The 21,670-nt window shown below is 43.3% G+C and overlaps 1 protein-coding gene across 1 annotated transcript in view; it reads right to left on the bottom strand.

Moving 5' to 3' along the window:
• The window catches only part of DIPK1A (divergent protein kinase domain 1A), a 197,273-nt gene that overhangs the window by 51,971 nt on the left and 123,632 nt on the right, over positions 1–21,670 (bottom strand). The window contains exon 5 of the mRNA XM_074381424.1: positions 9,526–9,629. Within this exon, the coding sequence (XP_074237525.1) occupies positions 9,531–9,629 (99 nt within the window). The 3' untranslated portion in view covers positions 9,526–9,530. The remainder of the gene's footprint in view (positions 1–9,525; positions 9,630–21,670) is intronic.

Genomic DNA, 21,670 nt, shown 5'->3' with positions numbered 1-21,670 from the left:
AACCGAAAGCCCAGGCCGGGCACGGTGGCTCAAACCTGTAATCCCAGCACTTTGGGAGGCCGAGGAGGGTGGATCACGAGGTCGAGAGATCGAGACCATCCTGGTCAACATGGTGAAATCCTGTCTCTACTAAAAATACAAAAAATCAGCTGGGCGTGGTGGCGCGTGCCTGTAATCCCAGATACTCGGGAGGCTGAGGCAGGAGAATTGCCTGAACCCAGGAGGCAGAGGTTGCAGGGAGTCAAGATCGCGCCATTGCACTCCAGCCTGGGTAACAAGAGCGAAACTCCGTCTCAAACAACAACAACAACAACAAAACTGAAAGCCCAGAAATATGCATCTACAGTCAATTGATTTTCAACAAAGGTGCCTAGCACACAAACTAGAGAAAGAACAGTTTCTTCAATAAAAGGTGCTGGGAAAACTGACTATCCACATGCAGAAGAATGAAACTAGACCTTTATCTCTCACCATAGGCAAAAATTAACTCAAAATGGATTACAGACTTAAATGTAAGACTCAAAATGACAAACTACTAGAAGAAAACATGGGGGGAAGCTCTGTGATATGTAGTCTAGGCAAGGATTTTTTTTTTTTTTTTGAGGTTTTTATAAAACCTCAAAAGCACAGGCAACAAAAGCTAATGTAGACAAATGGGATTATATCAAACTCTTTTTTTTTTTTTTTTTTTTTTTTTTGAGACGGAGTTTCGCTCTTGTTACCCAGGCTGGAGTGCAATGGCGCGATCTCGGCTCACCGCAACCTCCGCCTCCCAGGTTCAGGCAATTCTCCTGCCTCAGCCTCCTGAGTAGCTGGGATTACAGGCACGCGCCACCATGCCCAGCTAATTTTTTTTGTATTTTTAGTAGAGACGGGGTTTCACCATGTTGACCAGGATGGTCTCGATCTCTTGACCTTGTGATCCACCCGCCTCAGCCTCCCAAAGTGCTGGGATTACAGGCTTGAGCCACTGCGCCCGGCACATCAAACTCTTTTTTCTGCACAGAAAAAGAAACAATCAACAGGCTGGGCACAGTGGCTCATGCCTGTAATCCCAGCACTTTGGGAGGCTGAGGTGGGTAGGTCACCTGAGGTCAGGAATTTGAGTCCAGCCCAACCAATATGGTGAAACCTTGTCTCCACTAAAAATACAAAAATTAGCTGGGCGTGGTAGTGGGTGCCTGTATTCCCAGCTACTGGGGAGGCTGAGACAGGAAAATAGCTTGAACCAGGGAGGCAGAGGTTGCAGTGAGTCAAGATCATGCCACTGTACTCCAGCCTGGGCAACAGAGTGAGAATTTGTCTCTCTTTTTTTTTTTTTTCGCCACTACAAAGCAGAGGCTCCATCTCAATTAAAAAAAGAAAGAGCCGGGCGCGGTGGCTCAAGCCTGTAATCCCAGCACTTTGGGAGGCCGAGGCGGGTGGATCACGAGGTCGAGAGATCGAGACCAACCATGGTCAACATGGTGAAACCCTGTCTCTACTAAAAATACAAAAAATTAGCTGGGCATGGTGGTGCGTGCCTGTAATCCCAGCTACTCAGGAGGCTGAGGCAGGAGAATTGCCTGAACCCAGGAGGCGGAGGTTGCGGTGAGCCGAGATCGCGCCATTGCACTCCAGCCTGGGTAACAAGAGCGAAACTCCGTCTCAAAAAAAAAAAAAAAAAAAGAAAGAAAGAAAGAAAGAAATCAACAAAGCAAAGAGTTGACTTACAGAATGGGAAACTACTTTAGCAAACTCTGCATCTCATAAGAGGTAATAACCCAAATATGTAAGGAACTGAAAGAACTCAGCAGCAGCAACAACAACAACAACAAACAACAAACAAATCATCTGATTTTAAAATGGGCAAAAAACCTGAATAGACATTTTTCCAAAGACATACAAATGGCCAGCATATATATGAAAAATGCTCAACATCATTAATCATCAGGGAAATACAAATCGAAACTCCATGAAATATCATCTCAGTCCAGTAAAAATGGCTACTATCAAAAAATAAAAAGATAACAAGTATTGAAAAGGTTATGGTGAAAAGGTTACCTTACACACTGCTGGTTCACTGCTGTGTTTACTGCAGCAGTATTCATAAGAGTCAGGCTATGGAATCAACCTGGAAGATGAAGGCCTGGCATTTGTAACAACACGAATGAACCTGGATGACATTATATTAAATGAAATTAGGCAGTTACAGAAAGACAAATACCACATGATCTCATGTAGAATCTAAGAAGTTTTTCTTGGCCAGGCGCGGTGGCTCGTGCCTGTAATCCAAGCCCTTTGGAGGCCAAGGCAGGCGGATCACCTGAGGTTGGGAGTTCAAGACCAGACTGACCAACACGGTGAAACCCTGTCTTAGAAAAAATAAATAAATAAAAATAAATAAAATTAAAAAAGAAAGTTTATTAAAAAAAAAAACAGAAGAAGTTTTTCTCATACAAGTACAGAGTAGAATAATGGTTGCCAGTGGAGGGAGAGAGTAAGGAGGAGGGGATGGTGAGAGATTGGTCAGTAAGTACAAAGCCACAGTTAGATAGGAGAAATAAGTTCTGATGGTCTATTGTATAGTAGAATGACTAGAATTAACAATAATATACATCTCAAAATAGCTAGAAAACAGATTTTAAACTATTCTCATCACAAAAAAATGATAAATGTTTGAGGTGATGGATATGGTAACTACCTTAATTTGATCACTAAATAATTTATATATGTATCTAAACATTATATTGTATCCCATAAATAATTATTGTATGTCAATTGTATTTCTTTTTTTCTTTCTTTTTTTTTTTTTTTTGAGACGGAGTTTCGCTCTTGTTACCCAGGCTGGAGTGCAATGGCGCGATCTCGGCTCACCGCAACCTCCGCCTCCTGGGTTCAGGCAATTCTCCTGCCTCAGCCTCCCGAGCAGCTGGGATTACAGGCACGCGCCACCATGCCCAGCTAATTTTTTTGTATTTTTAGTGGAGACGAGGTTTAACCATGTTGACCAGGATGGTCTCGATCTCTTACCTCGTGATCCACCTGCCTCGGCCTCCCAAAGTGCTGGGATTACAGGCTTGAGCCACCGCGCCCGGCAATTGTATTTCTTTTAATAAGAAGTGACTGGCTGGGCACAGTGGCTCATGCCTATAATTCCAGAACTTTGGGAGGCCAAGGTGGGTCATTCATGAGGTCAGGAGTTTGGGATCATTCTGGCTAACATGGTAAAACCCGTCTCTACTAAAAATACAAAAATTAGCTGGGCGTGGTGGCACATGCCTGTAGTCCCAGCTACTCAGGAGGCTGAGGCAGGAGAATAGCTTGATCCCAGGAGGCAGAGGTTGCAGTGGGTCGAGATAGAGCCACCGCACTCCAGCCTGGGTGACAGAATGAGACTCTGTCTCAAAAAAAAAAAAAAAAAAAAAAAGAGGTGACTAGGTCATGAGGGCTCTGCCCTCCTGAATAAATTAATGTTTTGGATTTTTCGTTTTTTTTGAGACACAGTCTCATTCTGTCACCTAGTCTGGAGTACAGTGGTATGAACATGGCTTACTGTAGCCTCGACCTCCTGGGCTCAAGTGTTCCTCTCCTGCCTCAGCCTCTCATGTAGCTGGGACCACAGGCACATGCCACTATGCCCGGCTTTTTTTTTTTTTCAGACAGTCTCACTCTGTTGCCAAGGCTGGGGTGCAGTGGAGTCATCTTGGTTCACTGTAACCTCCGCCTCTGGGGATCAAGGGATTCTCATGCTTCAGCCTCCCGCATAACTGGGACGACAGGCGCCCACCACCACACCTCGCTAATTCTTGTATTTGTTTTTTTTTTTTTAAGTAGAGATGGGGTATCACCTGTTGGCCAGGCTGGTCTTAAACTCCTGGCCTCAAGTGATCTGTCCACCTTCGCCTCCCAAAGAACTGGGATTACAGGCATGAGCCACTGTGTCTGGCCTAATTTTTTTGTTTTTTGTAGAGACAGGATTTCCCTGTTTTGCCCAGGCTGGTTTCAAACACCTGGGCTCAAGTGATCCTCCTGCCTGAGCCTCCCAAAGTGCTTGGATTACAGGTGTAAGCCACCATGTCCAACCTAAATTAAAGTTGTTATTGTGGTCGTAGGTTAGTTATCCTGGGAGTTTGGCTTTCTTTTCTCTCCATCTCATATGCTCACTTGCCTTCCACTTTCCACCATAAATTATCCTAACCAAACACTAGACTATGCTGTTGGACTTCTCAGTCTCCAAAACTGTGAGCCACATAAACTCCTGTTTTATGGGGTTTTTTTTTTTTGTTTTTTTTGTTTTTTAAAGACAGGGTTTCACCATGTTAGCCAGGATAGTCTCGATCTTCTGACCCCGTGATCCACTCGCCTCGGCCTCCCAAAGTGCTGTGATTACAGCGTAAGCCACCAGGCCTCGCTTTTTTTTTTTTTTTTTTTTTTGCGACGAAGTTTCTTCTGTCACTCAGGCTGGCGTGCAGTGGCAAGATCTTGGCTCACTGCAACCTCTGCCTCCCAGGTTCAAGCAATTCTCTGCCTCAGCCTCCTGAGTAGCTGGGATTACAGGCACCCGCCACCACACCTGGTTAATTTTTGTATTATTAGTAGAGACGGGGTTTCACCATCTTGGCCAGGCTGGTCTTGAATTCCTGACCTCATGATCCACCTGCCTTGCCTTCCCAAAGTGCTGGGATTACAGGTGTGAGCCACCGAGCCAGGCCAAGTTCTGTACTTTATAAATTATCCAATCTGTGGTATTTTGTCATAGCAGCAGAAAATGGATTAAAACATAGTATTTACATCAATGCTACTACTAAGAATGAATACTGAGCATTTATTTAATCCCCACAATGATTCTGGGAGGTAGTAATACTATCATTGCCATCTTACAGGTAAAAAAATTAGTAAGTGTTGGAGCCACACAGAAACCTTGAGCCTGCTGACTCGCAAACTCAGGCCTTAACAGGTACAGCTAACATTCATCCCAAAGAAACAGGATGCAGAGGAATAGAGCAGGAAAATGACATAAATTACTTCTGGGGAGATTTCCCAAAGTTAACTCAAGCATATAAAAATTTCAGTCTTAAGTCTCATTTTCTAACAGTTAACTAGTTTAAAATGAGACATATTTCTGCAAAGTTCTGAGGATGGAGAATGTTTCTAAAAATAAAACCAGTATATATATATAAATTTTTTTTTTTTTTTTTTTGGATGGAGTTTCGCTCTTGTTACCCAGGCTGGAGTGCAATGGCGCGATCTCGGCTCACCGCAACCTCCACCTCCTGGGTTCAGGCAATTCTCCTGCCTCAGCCTCCTGGGTAGCTGGGATTACAGGCACGCGCCACCATGCCCAGCTAATTTTTTGTATTTTTAGTAGAGACGGGGTTTCACCATGTTGACCAGGACGGTCTCGATCTCTTGACCTCGTGATCCACCCGCCTCGGCCTCCCAAAGTGCTGGGATTACAGGCTTGAGCCACCGCGCCCGGTTATATATATAAATTTAAAAAAAAAAAAATTTTTTTTTGAGACAGAGTTTTGCTCTCGTTGCCCAGGCTGGAGTGCAATGGCATGATCTCTCGGCTCACTGCAAACTCAGCCTCCTGAGTAATTGGGATTACAGGCACCTGCCACCATGCTCAGCTAATTTTCATATTTTTAGTAGAGACAGGGTTTCGCCACGTTGGCCAAGCTGGTCTTGAACTCCTGACCTCAGGTGATCTGCCCACCTCAGCCTCCCTGTAATCTCAAAGTGTTGAGATTAAAGGTATGAGCCACTGTGCCTGGCCACAACCAGTAGATTCTTGAAGGTAATATGGAAAAGTCAATTCTGGATTTGTTTATTTGTTTGGGGGATTTTTTTTTTTGTTTTTTTGTTTTTTGAGATGAGATCTCACTCTGTCACCCAGGCTGGAGTGCAGTGGTGTGATCACAGCCCACTGTAGCCTCTACCTCTTAGGCTCAATTGATCCTACTACCTCAGCCTCCCAAGTAGCTGGGACTATAAGCACATGACACTACACAGAGCTAAATTTTTTTTTTGGGGGGGTGGTATATAAATACAGAATTTTACTGGCCTAAAATTTGGGAAGGGAAGAATGATATAGGTGACAGCCTGGGAGAATCTTGCCAAGATTCCTCTGTTTCCAATAATGGAGGGGCAGAAACAGATATCACCTTCTCTCTCTAAGGCACACATTCTCAGTTTGAGAGAGAGAGAGAGAGAGAGAGAAAGAGAGAGAGAGAGAGAGAGAGAGAGAGTGTGTGTGTGTGTGTGTGTGTATGTGTGTATCTGTGTATGTAAAGCTGAGGTTTTACCACGTTGCTCAGGCTGGCCTTGAACTCCTAGGCTCAAGTGATCTGCCTGCCGTGGCCTCCCAAAGTGCTGGGGCCACAGATGTAAGCCACCGTGCCTGGCTACTAATTCTTATTATATGGATTTTAAATTTCTAAATTATAAAGTCAAAAACTAGTTACACTTCCTTGTAACATGAACTTTCAGGCCTGAAGATTTGTGTTAGGCAGTGCTTTACCTTCCCAAAAGAATTATTTTTTAGAATTATTTCAGATGTTAACTAGGGAATCTCTTTCCTTTCAGAAAAGTAGTTAAATTCCCCTCAATCTTTCATTTTCTGAGTTCTGTAAAATCCAATGTCCTAACCATGATTTTTGTTAATTCCCAGTGACTTATAATTTCATGATCATTTCTGCCTTCAGCTCATATTTTATGGCTTGCTGATTTTGTTCCTCTTTCATTAATGCCAGCCCAGAATTTAGCCCTTCATGACTTTTCACAGGAAATTCACTTCCACCAACATCTTGCAGATTTTAGTAGACTTCACTGAAGACAGTGGGATCATGGAGAAGGGTAAATTCATAGAAAGCCATCATGGTGGCTTCATTCTCTTCTCTTTCCTTTCCCGCATCTGATTCATATGACTTCCTTTTAGAAGCAAAGCAAATTCATCCCCTCGCCCTGGCCCCTCGATGGAGAAAGGAGTTGCTATGTTGGCCAGGTGTTTTGTCTTTAGAGAGATGAGATCTCACTCTATTACCCAGGCTGGAGTGCAGCTGTGTGATCCTCCTACTTCAGCCTCACAGAATGTTAGGACTACAGGTGTGCAAAGCAAATTATTTACCTGGCTTTCTGCATAGGAGTTTATCAAGCCTGATGCTTCAGCATGTCCTTGAGGCCTCACCCTCCACAACAGTACCTTATTCAAGTTTTTCCTCCAGAAATCAGAGGATTCTAGTAGAAAAAGAAAAACATAGCTATCCTATTATGAAAAAAAAAGTTTATCTTGTTCTGGGAAAGAGGACTTGTTCTATATTCTTCAAAAAGTATGTAAGTAATGGTGACTGTAAAATTTAAAAAGTCTCCTGTAAGAAGTCATGTTAAGTGTCTACTTTTGGTGAATGAAAAATTATTGTCGCCGGGCGCGGTGGCTCAAGCCTGTAATCCCAGCACTTTGGGAGGCCGAGGCGGGTGGATCACGAGGTCAAGAGATCGAGACCATCCTGGTCAACATGGTGAGACCCCGTCTCTACTAAAAATACAAAAAATTAGCTGGGCATGGTGGCGCGTGCCTGTAATCCCAGCTACTCAGGAGGCCGAGACAGGAGAATTGCCTGAGCCCAGGAGGCGGAGGTTGCGGTGAGCCGAGATCGCGCCATTGCACTCCAGCCTGGGTAACAAGAGCGAAACTCCGTCTCAAAAGAAAAAAAAAAAGAAAAAAAAAAAGAAAAATTATTCTAAATTGTGTTGTTTTTTTTTGTTTTGTTTTGTTTTTGAGACGGAGTTTCGCTCTTGTTACCTAGGCTGGAGTGCAATGGCGCGATCTCGGCTCACCGCAACCTCCGCCTCCTGGGCTCAGGCAATTCTCCTGTCTCGGCCTCCTGAGTAGCTGGGATTACAGGCACGCGCCACCATGCCCAGCTAATTTTTTGTATTTTTAGTAGAGACGGGGTCTCACCATGTTGACCAGGATGGTCTCGATCTCTTGACCTCGTGATCCACCCGCCTCGGCCTCCCAAAGTGCTGGGATTACAGGCTTGAGCCACCGCGCCCGGCCTAAATTGTGTGGTTTTAAAGTAGAGAGCCACCTAGAGATTTTTTTTGCCTGGGCCTTTTCTTCACCTGTGATGGGGATGACACCATGGTTTAATGATTACTTCAGTAATAAATGACCAAAGAAAGTACACATGGTGATCTAAAGGCAAACATTCTAGTATAGCATGGAAGTTAAAACTACACCCACTTGTGCCCGGGTTCTAATGCTGATCAGAACCTGTTTTTCCAATGTAAATACTGCAACTACACTGGTTGTGTTATACTTAAAATTAGGCAAAGTTCAAAGAATCTCAATTGTACCTACTCAAAAACTGAAGGTAAAACTGTAACAATGAATCCAGGAAGCCAAATGTTGTGGCTTATTGCAGATAACCATCCAAGGACAGCTTTAGAATTTTTACATAGCAGAGCATACAGCAGCTTTCTAAGTGGAAAGATAGGGTGAGGGAACAGGTCTTGAAAATATAGGTGCATAGCACTTTATAGAAATTGAGAAAATACTGATCATCTGTATCAATGATGGGGGTGCTAATTAAGACTGTGTGGATACTAAAGCCCATCTCTCCTTTGGTGCTACCCATAGCCCTGGGTGCTGAAATGGTCTGGAGTCTTTCCGACTTGTTGGTTTCAAACTTGACGCCATCCTAGAATTGTTTCAGCCCCTTTTGGTATTGAGAATATATAAATTCACTACTACCGATAGCCTCAGACATTCTTGAAAAAAGGAGTCCCCACTCAAGGCTGGTTTTTGTCTCAACCAAAGACTGGTAGCAGGGATTCATGGATTAAAGACAGGGGCAAGAATTAGGAGGTAGTGGTTCTAGGACAGGCATCCCCAAACTACGGCCCGTGGGCCGCATGCAGCCCCCTGAGGCCATTTATCCCGCCTCCCGCCGCACTTCAGGAAGAGGCACCTCTTTCCCTGGTGGTCCGTGAGAGGAGCACAGTATGTGGCGGCCCTCCAACGTTCTGAGGGACAGTGAACTGGCGCCCTGTGTAAAAAGTCTGGGGACGCCTGTTCTAGGAGGTAAAACCAATTTCATAGCTAAAGGGAGAATGGCCATTTGTGTATTACAGAAGATAAAATGCAAAAAGCAGTTGTGGAACACATATAGGGTATCCCATGTTTTTGGACTAAACTCAGAAGTGCACATGAATACGACCTGTGTAAAATCCATGGAGTCCTGTGCTTACTTCCTAGTTTTAGGATAACAACACTTTGAATTGAGAAGTCACTTACTGACATCTAATGATCCTGTCATTTAGCCACCTTCTCCCTCTGAGGCATCTCCCCAAACATCCACAAACACACACACTCAAACTTACCTGTTCCTGCCCCTCTGTTATTGGAAACAGACGAATCTTGGCAAGCTGCTCCCAAGCTTTCACCAATATCCTCCTCCCCTTCCCAAATTTTAGGCCAGTGGCCAATAGCTGTACCCTTGTTCAGGTATATTTGGAAGGAAAGAACTACTTCTTTACCTATGTCATGTGTTCATTTCCCAATTTTCTTTCCGCCTCGAGAAATACAGCTTGATCTTCCGGCAGCTTGCAGGCCACACTCCACCTTCTGGTAAGTAGAAGCACTGCAAGCAAGACCAAATAAATTACCCTTAATCAACTGCAAACTAGTATTTGTCAAAAACAAACAAACAAAACAAAACAAAAAACCCCACCTAGGCCGGGTGCAGTAGCTCACGCCTGTAATCTCAGCACTTTGGGAGACCGAGGCGGGCGGATCACAAGGTCAGGAGAACCATCTTGGCCAACATGGTGAAACCCCAACTCTACTAAAAATACAGAAAAATTAGCTGGGTATGGTGGTGCATGCCTGCAGTCCCAGCTACTTGGGGGGCTGAGGCAGGAGAATTGCTTTAACCCAGGAGGCAGAGATTGCAGTGAGCCAAGATCGTGCCACCGCTCTACAGCCAGGGTAGCAGAGCAAGACTGTCTCAAACAAACAAACAAAACAAACAAAAATAACTCAAATAAAATTAGAGGCAGGGCGGGATGCCTCATGCCTGTAATCCTAGCACTTTGGGAGGCCAAGAAGGGCATATTGCCTGAGGTCAAGAGTTCGAGACCAGCCTGGCCATCATGGTGAAACCCTTTCTCGAATAAAACTACGCAAAAATTAAGCTGGGTGCGGTGGCTCACACCTATAATCCCAGAACTTTGGGAGGCTGATGTCGGAGGATCACTTGAGGTCAGGAGTTCAAGACCAGCCTGGCCAAAATGATGAAAGCCCCTCTCTACTAAAAATACAAAAAATAGCTGGGCATTCTGGTGGGCACCTGTAATCCCAACTACTCAGGAGGCTAAGGCAGGAGAATCACTTGAACCTGGAAGGCAGAGATTGCAGTGAGCCGAGATCATGCCACTGCACGCCAGCCTGGGTGACAGAGCAAGACTGTGTCTCAAAAACAAAACAAAACAACAGGAAAAAAACCCACAAAATTAGCTGGGCGTGATGGTGCGCCTGTAATCCCAGCTACTTGGGAGGCGGAGACAGGAGAATTGCTTGAACCCTGGAGGAGGAGGTTGCAGTGAGCCGAGATCACACCACTGCACTCCAGCCTGCACAACAGAGTGAGACCCTGCATTGAAAACAAAAAAATTAGAAGCTCAGGCTCAGTGGCTCACATCTGTAATCCCAACAGTTTAGGAGGTTGAGACAGAAGGAAAACTTGAGCCCAGGAGTTTGGGACCAGCCTGGGCATCATAGCAAGATTCTGTCTTGACAAAAAAATTTAACAGTCCAGATGCAATGGCTCGCACCTGCAATCCCAACACTTTGGGAAGTTGAGGTAGGAGGATTGCTAGAGTCCAGGAGTTTAAGCCCAGCCTGGGTGACATAGCAAGATTCCATCTCTACTAAAAACTTAAAAATTATTATCTGGGCACGGTGGCATGCACCTGCAGTCCCAACTACTCAGGAGGCTAAAGTGGGAGGATCCCAGGAGGTCGATGCTGCAGTGAGCTCCAATAGCACCATTGTACTACAGCCTGGGTGAGTGAGATTCTATCTCAAAATAAATAAATAAATAAATAAGTGTTATCATTTTAAGCTTCTATATTTTCAAGTAGATTGTTGCATACTAATTTTTTTTTTTTTTTTTTAATAAAGACAGGGTTTCACCATGTTGGTCAGGCTGGTCTTGAAGTCCCAACCTCAGGTGATCCACCCACCTTGGCCTCCAAAGTGCTTGCATTACAGGCGTGAGCCACCACACCCAGCCTGTTGCATACTAATTGATAAACAGAACAACTACAATAAATGGTGAGAGTTTATAATATGCTTGCCATGAGTATACTCATTTCATTTACTCATTTTGTTTATTTATTTATTTATTTATTTATTTATTTTGAGATGGAGTTTCGCTCTTGTTGCCCAGGCTGGAGTGCAATGGCGTGATCTTGGTTCACTGTAACTTCTGCCTCCTGAGTTCAAGCAATTCTTCTGTCTCAGCCTCCCGAGTATCTGGGACTACAGGTGTGCACCAACATACCCAGTTAATTTTTGTATTTTTAGTAGAGTTGGAGTTTCACCATGTTGACCAGGATGGTCTCAATCTCTTGACCTCGTGATCCACCCACCTCGGCCTCCCAAAGTGCTGGGCTTACAGGTGTGAGCCACCGAGCCTGGCCATTAAATTTATTTTATACCAAACTCTGGTATGCATGCTGGGGATGCAGCAGTGATCGCAACAGATAATGTCCCCTTCCTGACTTCACAGACTGTTTGGGGTAAGGAAGGTAGATGCGCTAAACAAATTAACAAATAAATGTGTAATTCCTAGGTGGTGACAAATGGTGGAGAAAAAGCAGGCTACAGGGAAGAGAGAGTGATGGGGTATTTTATTTTAGATGTAATGATGACAGAAGGCCTTCCTGAAAAGAAGACTTACAGAAGTAAAGCAGCACACCAAATGAATATTTGATGGCTGAGTAGTCAAAGCAGAGCGAACAGCTAGGTACAACGACTCTGAGTTAGAAATGTGCCTAGAGGCCAGTATTTGGAATGGAATGAGGAAAAGATGGAAGGAGAAGAGATGAGGCCAGAGAAAGATGGTGGAGTCCTGGGCATGTAGGGCTTTGTGGGCTGTGGTGTTGAACGTGGCCACTGGAGAGTTCTGGGCACAGGAATGCCATGCTCTGACTCGTATTTTCAAAATATCAGGCAGGCAGTGTGGAGAATAACTTGTAGGCGAGCAAAGTTCAAAGCAGAGTGAGCTGTTTATATATATATATATATATATATGTACACATATACATATAAAAGTACAGTCACCAGGATATGAATGTGAAACTTGAGAAAAGGAATCATCACATATGGGTTTCTGGTGTTATTTGCTCTGTATCAAGTATCCTTAATGTACATGTCCTGACTCTTCCATCGGAGCTCCTAGAGTCATTCTGTATATTCAAACACCCATCTGATGGCTATGGTGTCAATGCCAAGTGCCACTGAGATGATTCCTTTAAGCACAGACTTTCTAAGATGCAGACCCCATGCAGAAACATGAGAAGGACTAAGAGCATTATGAGCATCACTTTGAGGCTGTCTATAACAAATATAATTACACCTTTATATTTGCAATATTTCCTTGAAGAAGTTGGCCTTATTGTTATGGGCTAAGGGGAAAATCCATAATTTACGTTTTCTTCCAAAGAACTTGGTAAGCTTTCATGTATATATCTTAGGTCCTCTTTATACACCCAAATAACTGAAGAGGGAGACAGACATTAGCGTAATTTAACAGGCAGATTCTCAAAAGGGTTTATAAATTTTGTCATTAGTCATATATTTTTAAGCCTTGATGAACTGGCAAAATAAGACCATAGTCACTTTCAATAACTCCAGAAAAGATTAGACTCATAATTTTAGTTCTCAGGTAGGATTCCTAACTTGTAACAGACTCCCGCCTGCCCAGCCAGCTGCTGCTTTGTCTTTATTTCATAGATCCTCAATCAAGGGGCAATTATATATATATATATGTGATATATATATAGACAAGCAGGGTAAATGAAAACACTTTTAAAGTGGCATTGACCTTGGGAATTCCAACTTACCTTTTTTTTTTTTTTTTGAGACAGAGTTTCACTCTTGTTGCCTAGGCTGGAATGACCTCAGCTCACCACAACCTCCCCCTCCCAGGTTCAAGCAATTCTTTTGCCTCAGCCTCCCAAGTAGCTGGGATTACTAGCATGCGCCACCGTGCCTGGCTTATTTTGTCTTTTTAGTAGAGACAGGGTTTCTCCATATTGGTCAGGTTGGTCTTGAACTCCTGACCTCAGGCGATCTGCCCACCTTGGCCTCCCAAACTGCTGGGATTATAGGCGTTAGCAACTGGGCCTGGTCCCAGCTTACTTTTTTATGACTTGTTATAAATTTCGCCTTTAGGAAACCATCTAAATATTACAGAATCACTTAAATATTTTGACTTTAGTATATTAGCTGTCTGATAAGGTGATATTTAACTTCTCAGAGTTGTCCTGAAACTGCCTTCCTTAGGTGTTCGGGGCTTTCCTCACATTTCTATTCATAGGTGCTTTAATCAGATAACAGGACTAGGTCCCTTAGTTCACGCTGATCAGAATTTTGAGTCTTCATTTTCTGGAAGATTGTAATGCTTCAGGTTCAACCTGATGACCTGAGAGACAACAATCAGCTTTCTCGCTATAGTTTCATCTTTATTTTGTTTGCTTGTTTGAGACAGGGTGTCCCTCAGGAGGCTAAGGAGGAGAGTTGCTTGAACCCTGGAGGCAGGGATTGTGGTGAGCCAAGATCGCATCACCGCACTCCAGCCTGGGTGACAAGTGAGACCCTGTCTCAAATTTAAAAAAATTTTTTTTTTATTTTTTTTATTTTTTATTTTTGCAGAGATGGGATCTCCCTATATTGCTTAGGATGATCTTGAACTCCTAGACTTAAGCAATCCACTCACCTTGGCCTCCTAAAGTGCTGAGATTACAGGTGTGAGCCACTATTTGTGCCCAGCCCACTATTTTTAATATATAGAAATCTGAGAGCCCCTTTCTTTTGCCCATGCGCTATCCCAATCAAGTCTGAGCCATCAACAACAGATCAGTGGAAGCCAGTGAAAGTCTAGCACAAGCCAGGCATGGCGGTGTATGCCTGTAGTCCCCAGCTACTGGAAAAGCTGAGGCGAGAGGATTGCTTGGGCTCAGAAGTTCAGGCTGCAGTGACCTGTGGTTGTGCCACTGCACTCCAGCCTGAGTGATGGAGCGAAACCCCGTCTAAAAAAAATTAAAAAGTCCAGCACAGCAGTCCAGCAGGGAGAAGCTTAGGCACTGCGATCTTTGTGGGGTGTGAAGTTTCCATGAAGTACCTCCCTTTGACCCAAGCAAAAGGGAAACTTCCTCTGATCCTGTACTTTATAAAACTTTTCATGTCACAAACATACAGAAAAGTAAATTTAAAGAATACATGGCTACAGCCTGGACACGGTGGCTCACACCTGTAATCCCACCACTTTGGGAGGCCAAGGCAGGGGAATCACCTGAGGTCAGGAGTTTAAGACCAGCCCGGCCAACATGGTAAAACCCTGTCTCTACTAAAAATACAAAAATTGGCCAGGTATGGTGGCAGGCGCCTGTAATCCCAGCTACTCGGGAGGCTGAGGCAGGAGAATAGCTCGAACCCGGTAGGTAGAGGTTGCAGTGAGCCGAGATTGTGCCATTGCACTTCAGCCTGGGCAACAGAGCGAGACTACATCTCAAATAGCTACAAAACAAAAACAATGAACAATGCACAGTTACGGTTGCCTCTGTCACTTTGTCCCTTAGGACTTGGTACTCAGTTCTGACCAGAAACTCTAAGCGTCTGCCCTGGAAATCAACACCTTCTAGGCTCTAAGGATATGTATGCTCCTTCTCATTTGTCACGCTGTGAGCTGAAAACAAAGGGCAACTGTGTTTGAATGTCATGAAGATTTTGGAGTTGTGCTGCAGTTGACATTTGAAATGGAGACTACTTTGGAGAGCAGGGAGATTTGAGTAATGGAAAGTTTTTTACCTAAGAGAGAAAAAACAAATTATTAAATCCTGTCTTTCTGATAATGGGAATGCAAAGAATTCTGAATAACTAAGTAGCCTGCCATGAGTAATAAAGAAAGCATATTCATTTTCTTGCTTGTCTTTATGTTCTAATTCCTGGTTTCAGGGGCATTCATTATGTTGAAATAGATTTGATTTAAACAAGATATGAGATGCTCTAGAAGAGTAAAGGGAAATAATAGAAGGTGCTCAAGTAAAGAGCAAATCAGGGGGCCAGGCAGAAAAATGAATTTTTTTGAGTTTGTACTATCTAGTTATTTGATATATAGCATTGCTTGCTCTTTTTATTTATTTATTTTTTAAGACAGGGTCTCACTCTGTCACCCAGACTGGAATGTAGTGGCGCTATCATGGCTCTCTGCAGCCTCGACCTCCTGGGAACTCATGCAATCCTCCCACCTGTAGCTGGGGCTGCAGGCCCTCACCACCATACTGGGCTAATTTTTTCTATTTTGTATAGAGACGGGGTCTCATTGTGTTGCTTAGGCTGGTCTTGAACTCCTGGACTCAAGCTATCCTTCTGCCTTGGTCTCCCAAAGTGCTGGGGTTATGGGCATGAGCCACCACACCCAGCCTTGATTGTTTTTAATAATTTTTCTTTTCTTTTTTTCTTTTAGACAAAGTCTTGCTCTGTTGCCAAGCTGGAGTGCAATGGCGCGATCTCAGCTCACCTCTGCCTTCCTGGTTCAAGCAATTCTTTGCTTCAGCTTCCTGAGAAGCTGTGACTACAGGTGCTCACCACCATGCTCAGCTAACTTTTAGAATATATATATATAAATATATATATATATATATATATATTTAAATAGAGACAGGGTTTCACCAGGTTGGCCAGGATGGTCTTGATCTCTTGACCTCATGATCTGCCCGCCTTGGCCTCCCAAAGTGCTGAAACTACAGGCATGAACCGCCACACCAACCTGCTTTTAATAATGTTAATACAGTCAGGCTTGGTAGCTCACGCCCATAATCCCAGCACTCTGAACAGCCAAGGCAGGAGGATCATTAGGTCAACAGATTGAAACCATCCTGGCCAACATGGTGAAAACCTGTCTCTACTAAAAACACAAAAATTAGCTGGGCGTGGTGATGCACGCCCGTAGTCCCAGCTACTCAGGAGGCTGAGGCAGGATAAGCACTTGAACCCGGGAGACGGAGGTTGCAGTGAGACTGCACTCCAGCCTGAAGACCGAGCCAGATTCTGTCTCAGGAAAAAAAAAAATAAAGTTAATACAAATCTTCAAAAACTCAAATAAATTGAAATTATAAAAGAATTAACATTGTTTAGAGAATTTTTTTCTGAATTGAATGAAAACCAACAAAAGTGACATTCTAATTCAATACAAGGGAGTTAGAATGAGGAAACAAAACTTTATATAACTGTAAGGAAGAACACTTATGTAAAAATAAACCTAAAACTAATTTTTATATTGTTTTCTGAACCTGATAAATTAGTGTACAGTCTAATTGAAAAGACATTTGAACAATCAAGCAACATACTGCTAGTTTTGTTTTTCTTTATTATAACCCCAGTATTGAATATTGGAAAGGAGAATAATTTACCAAAATTTTCACGGATGTAGATACAACTACCAGACAGTGAAAACAGGCAGGGCATGGTGGCTCATGCCTGTAATGCAAGCACTTTGGAGGCCAAGGCGGGCGGATCACCTGAGGTCAGGAGTTCAAGAGCAGCCTGACCAACATGGTGAAACCCCGTCTTTAAAAAAAAAAAAAAAGACGAAAAAAAAAGACAGTGAATTAGCTGGGCATGGTGGCACGTGCCTGTAATCCCAGCTACTCGGGAGGCTGAGGCAGGAGAATTGCCTGAACCCAGGAGGCAGAGGTTGCGGTGAGCCGAGATCGTGCCATTGCACTCCAGCCTGGCTAACAAGAGCGAAACTCCGTCTCAAAAAAAAAAAAAAAAAAAAAAAGACAGTGAAAATAGCCAATCAAAGTGACAGTGATTTACATGACAATATTAAAATATGTAGTAATAGTTTCTGTGAAAAGAATGATCATGTGATCACATTGTTTAAATGTGATATGTAAAAATCATGGTTCATTTCTAAAAAATCTAAGTATTGCTTAAGAATTTTATTTAAGGCCAGGCACGGTGGCTCAAGCCTGTAATCCCAGCACTTTGGGAGGCCGAGGCGGGTGGATCACGAGGTTGAGAGATCGAGACCAACCTGGTCAACATGGTGAAACCCCGTCTCTACTAAAAATACAAAAAATTAGCTGGGCATGGTGGTGCGTGCCTATAATCCCAGCTACTCAGGAGGCTGAGGCAGGAGAATTGCCTGAACCCAGGAGGCGGAGGTTGCGGTGAGCCGAGATCGCGCCATTGCACTCCAGCCAGGGTAACAAGAGCGAAACTGTCTCAAAAAAAAAAAAAAAAAAAAAAAAGAGAATTTTATTTAAAATTTCAGTTTCTCTTGCTGCAGCAGAACAAAATTTCTCCAAATTGAAGATAATAAAACTAAGAATGACAATGGGCTGGGCTCCGTGGTTCACTCCTGTAATCCAGCACTTTGGGAGGCCAAGGCAGATGGGTCACTTGAGCCCAGGAGTTTGAGACCAGCCTAGGCAACAAAGCAAAACCACATCTCTTCCAAAAAAAAAAAAAGAATAACAATGACCCATGAAACATTACCTAATTTGATATTACTATCTGTAGAATACAAATTATGTGATATCTTAATAATGATAGCAACATAGAAACTTGCCTGAAATGAAGACACGAAAAGGAATTTTATGAATATATATATTATAATTTATGAATAGTATATGTCTTTATTTTATTAGTCATCCAAATATCAATAGCCTATCAGCAGAACACCCAGACATAATCATAATTGTCATTGATATTTTGCTGACTTTCAGTCCCATTAAAAACCATAGATTTACACATTTTTTTAAAAAAGAAACAAAATTTACTCTTTCTTTGGCTAATTTTTCCTAGGTAAAAGTACAGTTTTTAAAATGTTTCAGTGGGGTGAAGGGGCTTACACCTGTACTCCCAGCAATTTGAGCAGCCAAAGGCTGGAGGATCACTTGAGCCCAGAGTTCGAGACCAGCGTGGGCAACATAGCAACATTCTGTTGCAACAAAAATTTTTTAAATTAGCTGGGCATGGTGGTATGTGCCTGTGGTCCTAGCTACTCCAGAGGCTGAGGTAGGGGGGAATCATTTGCGTACAGCCAGGAGTTCGAGGCTGCAGTGAGCTCTGATTGAGCCACTGTACTATAGCCTGGGAGACCGTAAGACCCTGTCTTAAAATAAGCAACAATGTTTCAGCTGGGCAAGGTGACTCACACCTTAATCCCAGTGCTTTGGGAAGCTGAGATAGGAGACTTATTTGAGGCCAGGAGTTTCAGACCAGCCTGGGCAACATAGTAAAACTGTCTCTTAAAACAAAAAATTGGTGAGATTTGGTGGCAAGTGCCCATAGTTCTAGCTGCTCAGGAGGGTGAGGTGGGAGGATTCCTTCAGTCCAGTAGTTCAAGGTTGCAGTGAGCCAGGATCATGCCACTGCACTCCAGCCTGGGCAATAGAGTAAGAACCTGTATCAGAAAAAGTTTCAAATATTTTCCACTAGATTTAGATCTATAAAAAAGAGTCAACTGTAAAGTAGTTGGCCCTATACACGCTCATGTAAAGCAAAAGCCAATTACAAAAAAATTTTGTAAATAATATGATATTTTAAAAATATCACGATTGACAAATAAATATTAGATACATTTATCGTGTACAAAATGTTGCAAAATATATGTAAACTGTGATATGGCTAAATAGAGGTAACTAATATACCCATTATCTCACATACTTATCATTTTATTGTGATGAGAACACTTAAAATCTATTAAGTGATAAGATTTCAATGCTTAAAATCTTTCTTAGCAGTTTTCAAGAATACAGTACAGTGTTATTAACTATGGTCATCATACAATGCATCTCTTAGACTTACTCCTACTAACTGAAACTTTGTATTAAGTTGTTCTTTGATCAGCCGGGCACGGTGTCTCATGCCTGTAATCCCAGCACTTTGCCGGGGGGCCAAGGCGGGTGGATCACAAGGTCAGGAGTTCAAGACCAGCCTGGCAAACATAGTGAAACCCGCCTCTACTAAAAATACAAAAAATTAGCCAGGTGTGGTAGTGGGCACCTGTAATCCTAGCTACTCAGGAGGTTGAAGCAGGAGAATCACTTGAACCTGGGGCGGCAGAGGCTGCAATGAGCTGAGATCTCGCCATTGTACTTGAGCCCGGGTGACAGTGCAAGACTCAGTCTTAAAAAAAAAAAAAAAAAAAAAAGCCGGGCGCGGTGGCTCAAGCCTGTAATCCCAGCACTTCGGGAGGCCGAGGCGGGTGGATCACGAGGTCAAGAGATCGAGACCATCCTGGTCAACATGGTGAAACCCCGTCTCTACTAAAAATACAAAAAATTAGCTGGGCATGGTGGCGCGTGCCTGTAATCCCAGCTACTCAGGAGGCTGAGGCAGGAGAATTGCCTGAACCCAGGAGGCGGAGGTTGCGGTGAGCCGAGATCGCGCCACTGCACTCCGGCCTGGGTAACAAGAGCGAAACTCCGTCTCAAAAAAAAAAAAAAAAAAAAAAAGAAAGTTGCTGGTTTCAATACATAACCAGCTAATTAGAGCAGTATGTAGGCACCTCAAAATCATACTATATAGTTAATATCTTAGAAATCTTTTCCCATATTTGTATTAAAACATCAACTAAGTCATCACTGCCAGAACTAAAAATTGCTGATTTTTTTTTTTTTTTTTGAGACGGAGTTTCGCTCGTTACCCAGGCTGGAGTGCAATGGCGCGATCTCGGCTCACCGCAACCTCTGCCTCCTGGGTTCAGGCAATTCTCCTGCCTCAGCCTCCTGAGTAGCTGGGATTACAGGCACGTGCCACCATGCCCAGCTAATTTTTTTGTATTTTTAGTAGAGACGGGGTTTCACCATGTTGACCAGGATGGTCTCGATCTCTTGACCTCGTGATCCACCTGCCTCGGCCTCCCAAAGTGCTGGGATTACAGGCTTGAGCCATCGCGCCCGGCCAAAATTGCTGATTTTTAAGGAAACCTTATAAACAGACATTTATTTCTCACCAGTTCCAGGAACCTCTAAGTCCGAGATCAGGGTGCCTGCATGGTTCAGTTCTGGTGAGGGGCTCTTCCAGGCTGCAGACTGCTGACTCCTCCGTGTGTCCTCACATGGTAGAGAGCAAAGACAGCTGCTGATTTATTTTCTATTTGTAATGTATGTTTGACATATTTGATGAAACTGAGTTCACTTTCATTTCAAATAATAAAAGCCATATTCTAGCAGGAATAATAAGTAATAAATAGCTTCCATTCTAGCAGGAATTAATGTTTAGGTTTTTTGAGACAGGGTCTTGCTCTGTCACCCAGGCTGTAGTGCAGTAAGATCATGACTCACTGTAATCTCTGCCTCCTGGGCTCATGTGATCCTCCCGCCTCAGTCTCCCACCAAGTAGCTGGGAACACAGGCACACCACCACAAACAGATACATTTTTTTTTTTTTTTTTTTTTTTAGACAGAGTTTCACTCTTGTTACCCAGGCTGGAGTGCAATGGTGCGATCTCGGCCCACCGCAACCTCCGCCTCCTGGGTTCAGGCAATTCTCCTGCCTCAGCCTCCTGAGTAGCTGGGATTACAGGCACGCACCACCATGCCCAGCTGATTTTTGTATTTTTCAGTAGAGACGGGGTTTCACCATGTTGACCAGGATGGTCTCAATCTCTTGACCTCGTGATCCACCCGCCTTGGCCTCCCAAAGTGCTGGGATTACAGGCGTGAGCCACTGCGCCCGGCCAATTTTTGTATTTTTTATAGAGATGGGGAGTCGTTATGTTGTCCAGGCTGGTCTCCAACTCCTGGCTGCAAGTGATCCACCTGTTTAGGCCTCCCAAAGTCCTGGGATTACAAGTGTGAGCCAAGGCGCCCAGCCAGTGTTTTATTTTTTATTTTGAAATAATTTCAAAACCATTGATTGGGTAAGAACCGTACAAAGAATTGCCATATACCCTTCTCCCAAGTTCTTCACTGTCACCATTTTAACACATTTTTGCCTTATTAATCTCTCTTTAGATGCACATATATGTATGTGTATATACACATATTAATTTTTTCCTAAGTCATTTACTGAGTCTAAGTTGCAGAAATGATGCCCACTACTCCAAAACAGTTCAGTGTGTATTATCTAAAAAAAAAAAAAAAAGGCTCTCACTTATAACCAGTCTACCTATGAAAATCAGAATTTAACACTGATTCATTACTATCACCTAATCCAGACTCCAGTCGGATTTCACTGATTGTTCTGATAATATACTTTGAACAAAATGAATACAAAGCCTTCTTAGTTCCCTTTTTCCTTTCTTGTCCAGGATGCAATATGGAATCACACACTGCATACAGTTGTCATGTCACTTTGGTCTCTTTCAGTCTGGAATATTGTTTAGGTTTTCCTTATCTTTCATGATCTTGCCATTTTTGAAGAGTACAGGCCAGGTAC

Source organism: Saimiri boliviensis, chromosome 11 (genome assembly GCF_048565385.1).
Source record: "Saimiri boliviensis isolate mSaiBol1 chromosome 11, mSaiBol1.pri, whole genome shotgun sequence".
Classification (NCBI taxonomy): Eukaryota; Metazoa; Chordata; class Mammalia; order Primates; family Cebidae; genus Saimiri; species Saimiri boliviensis.
The sequence above is the reverse complement of the archived record's forward strand: the minus strand, read 5'-3'. Positions and strand labels throughout refer to the sequence as shown.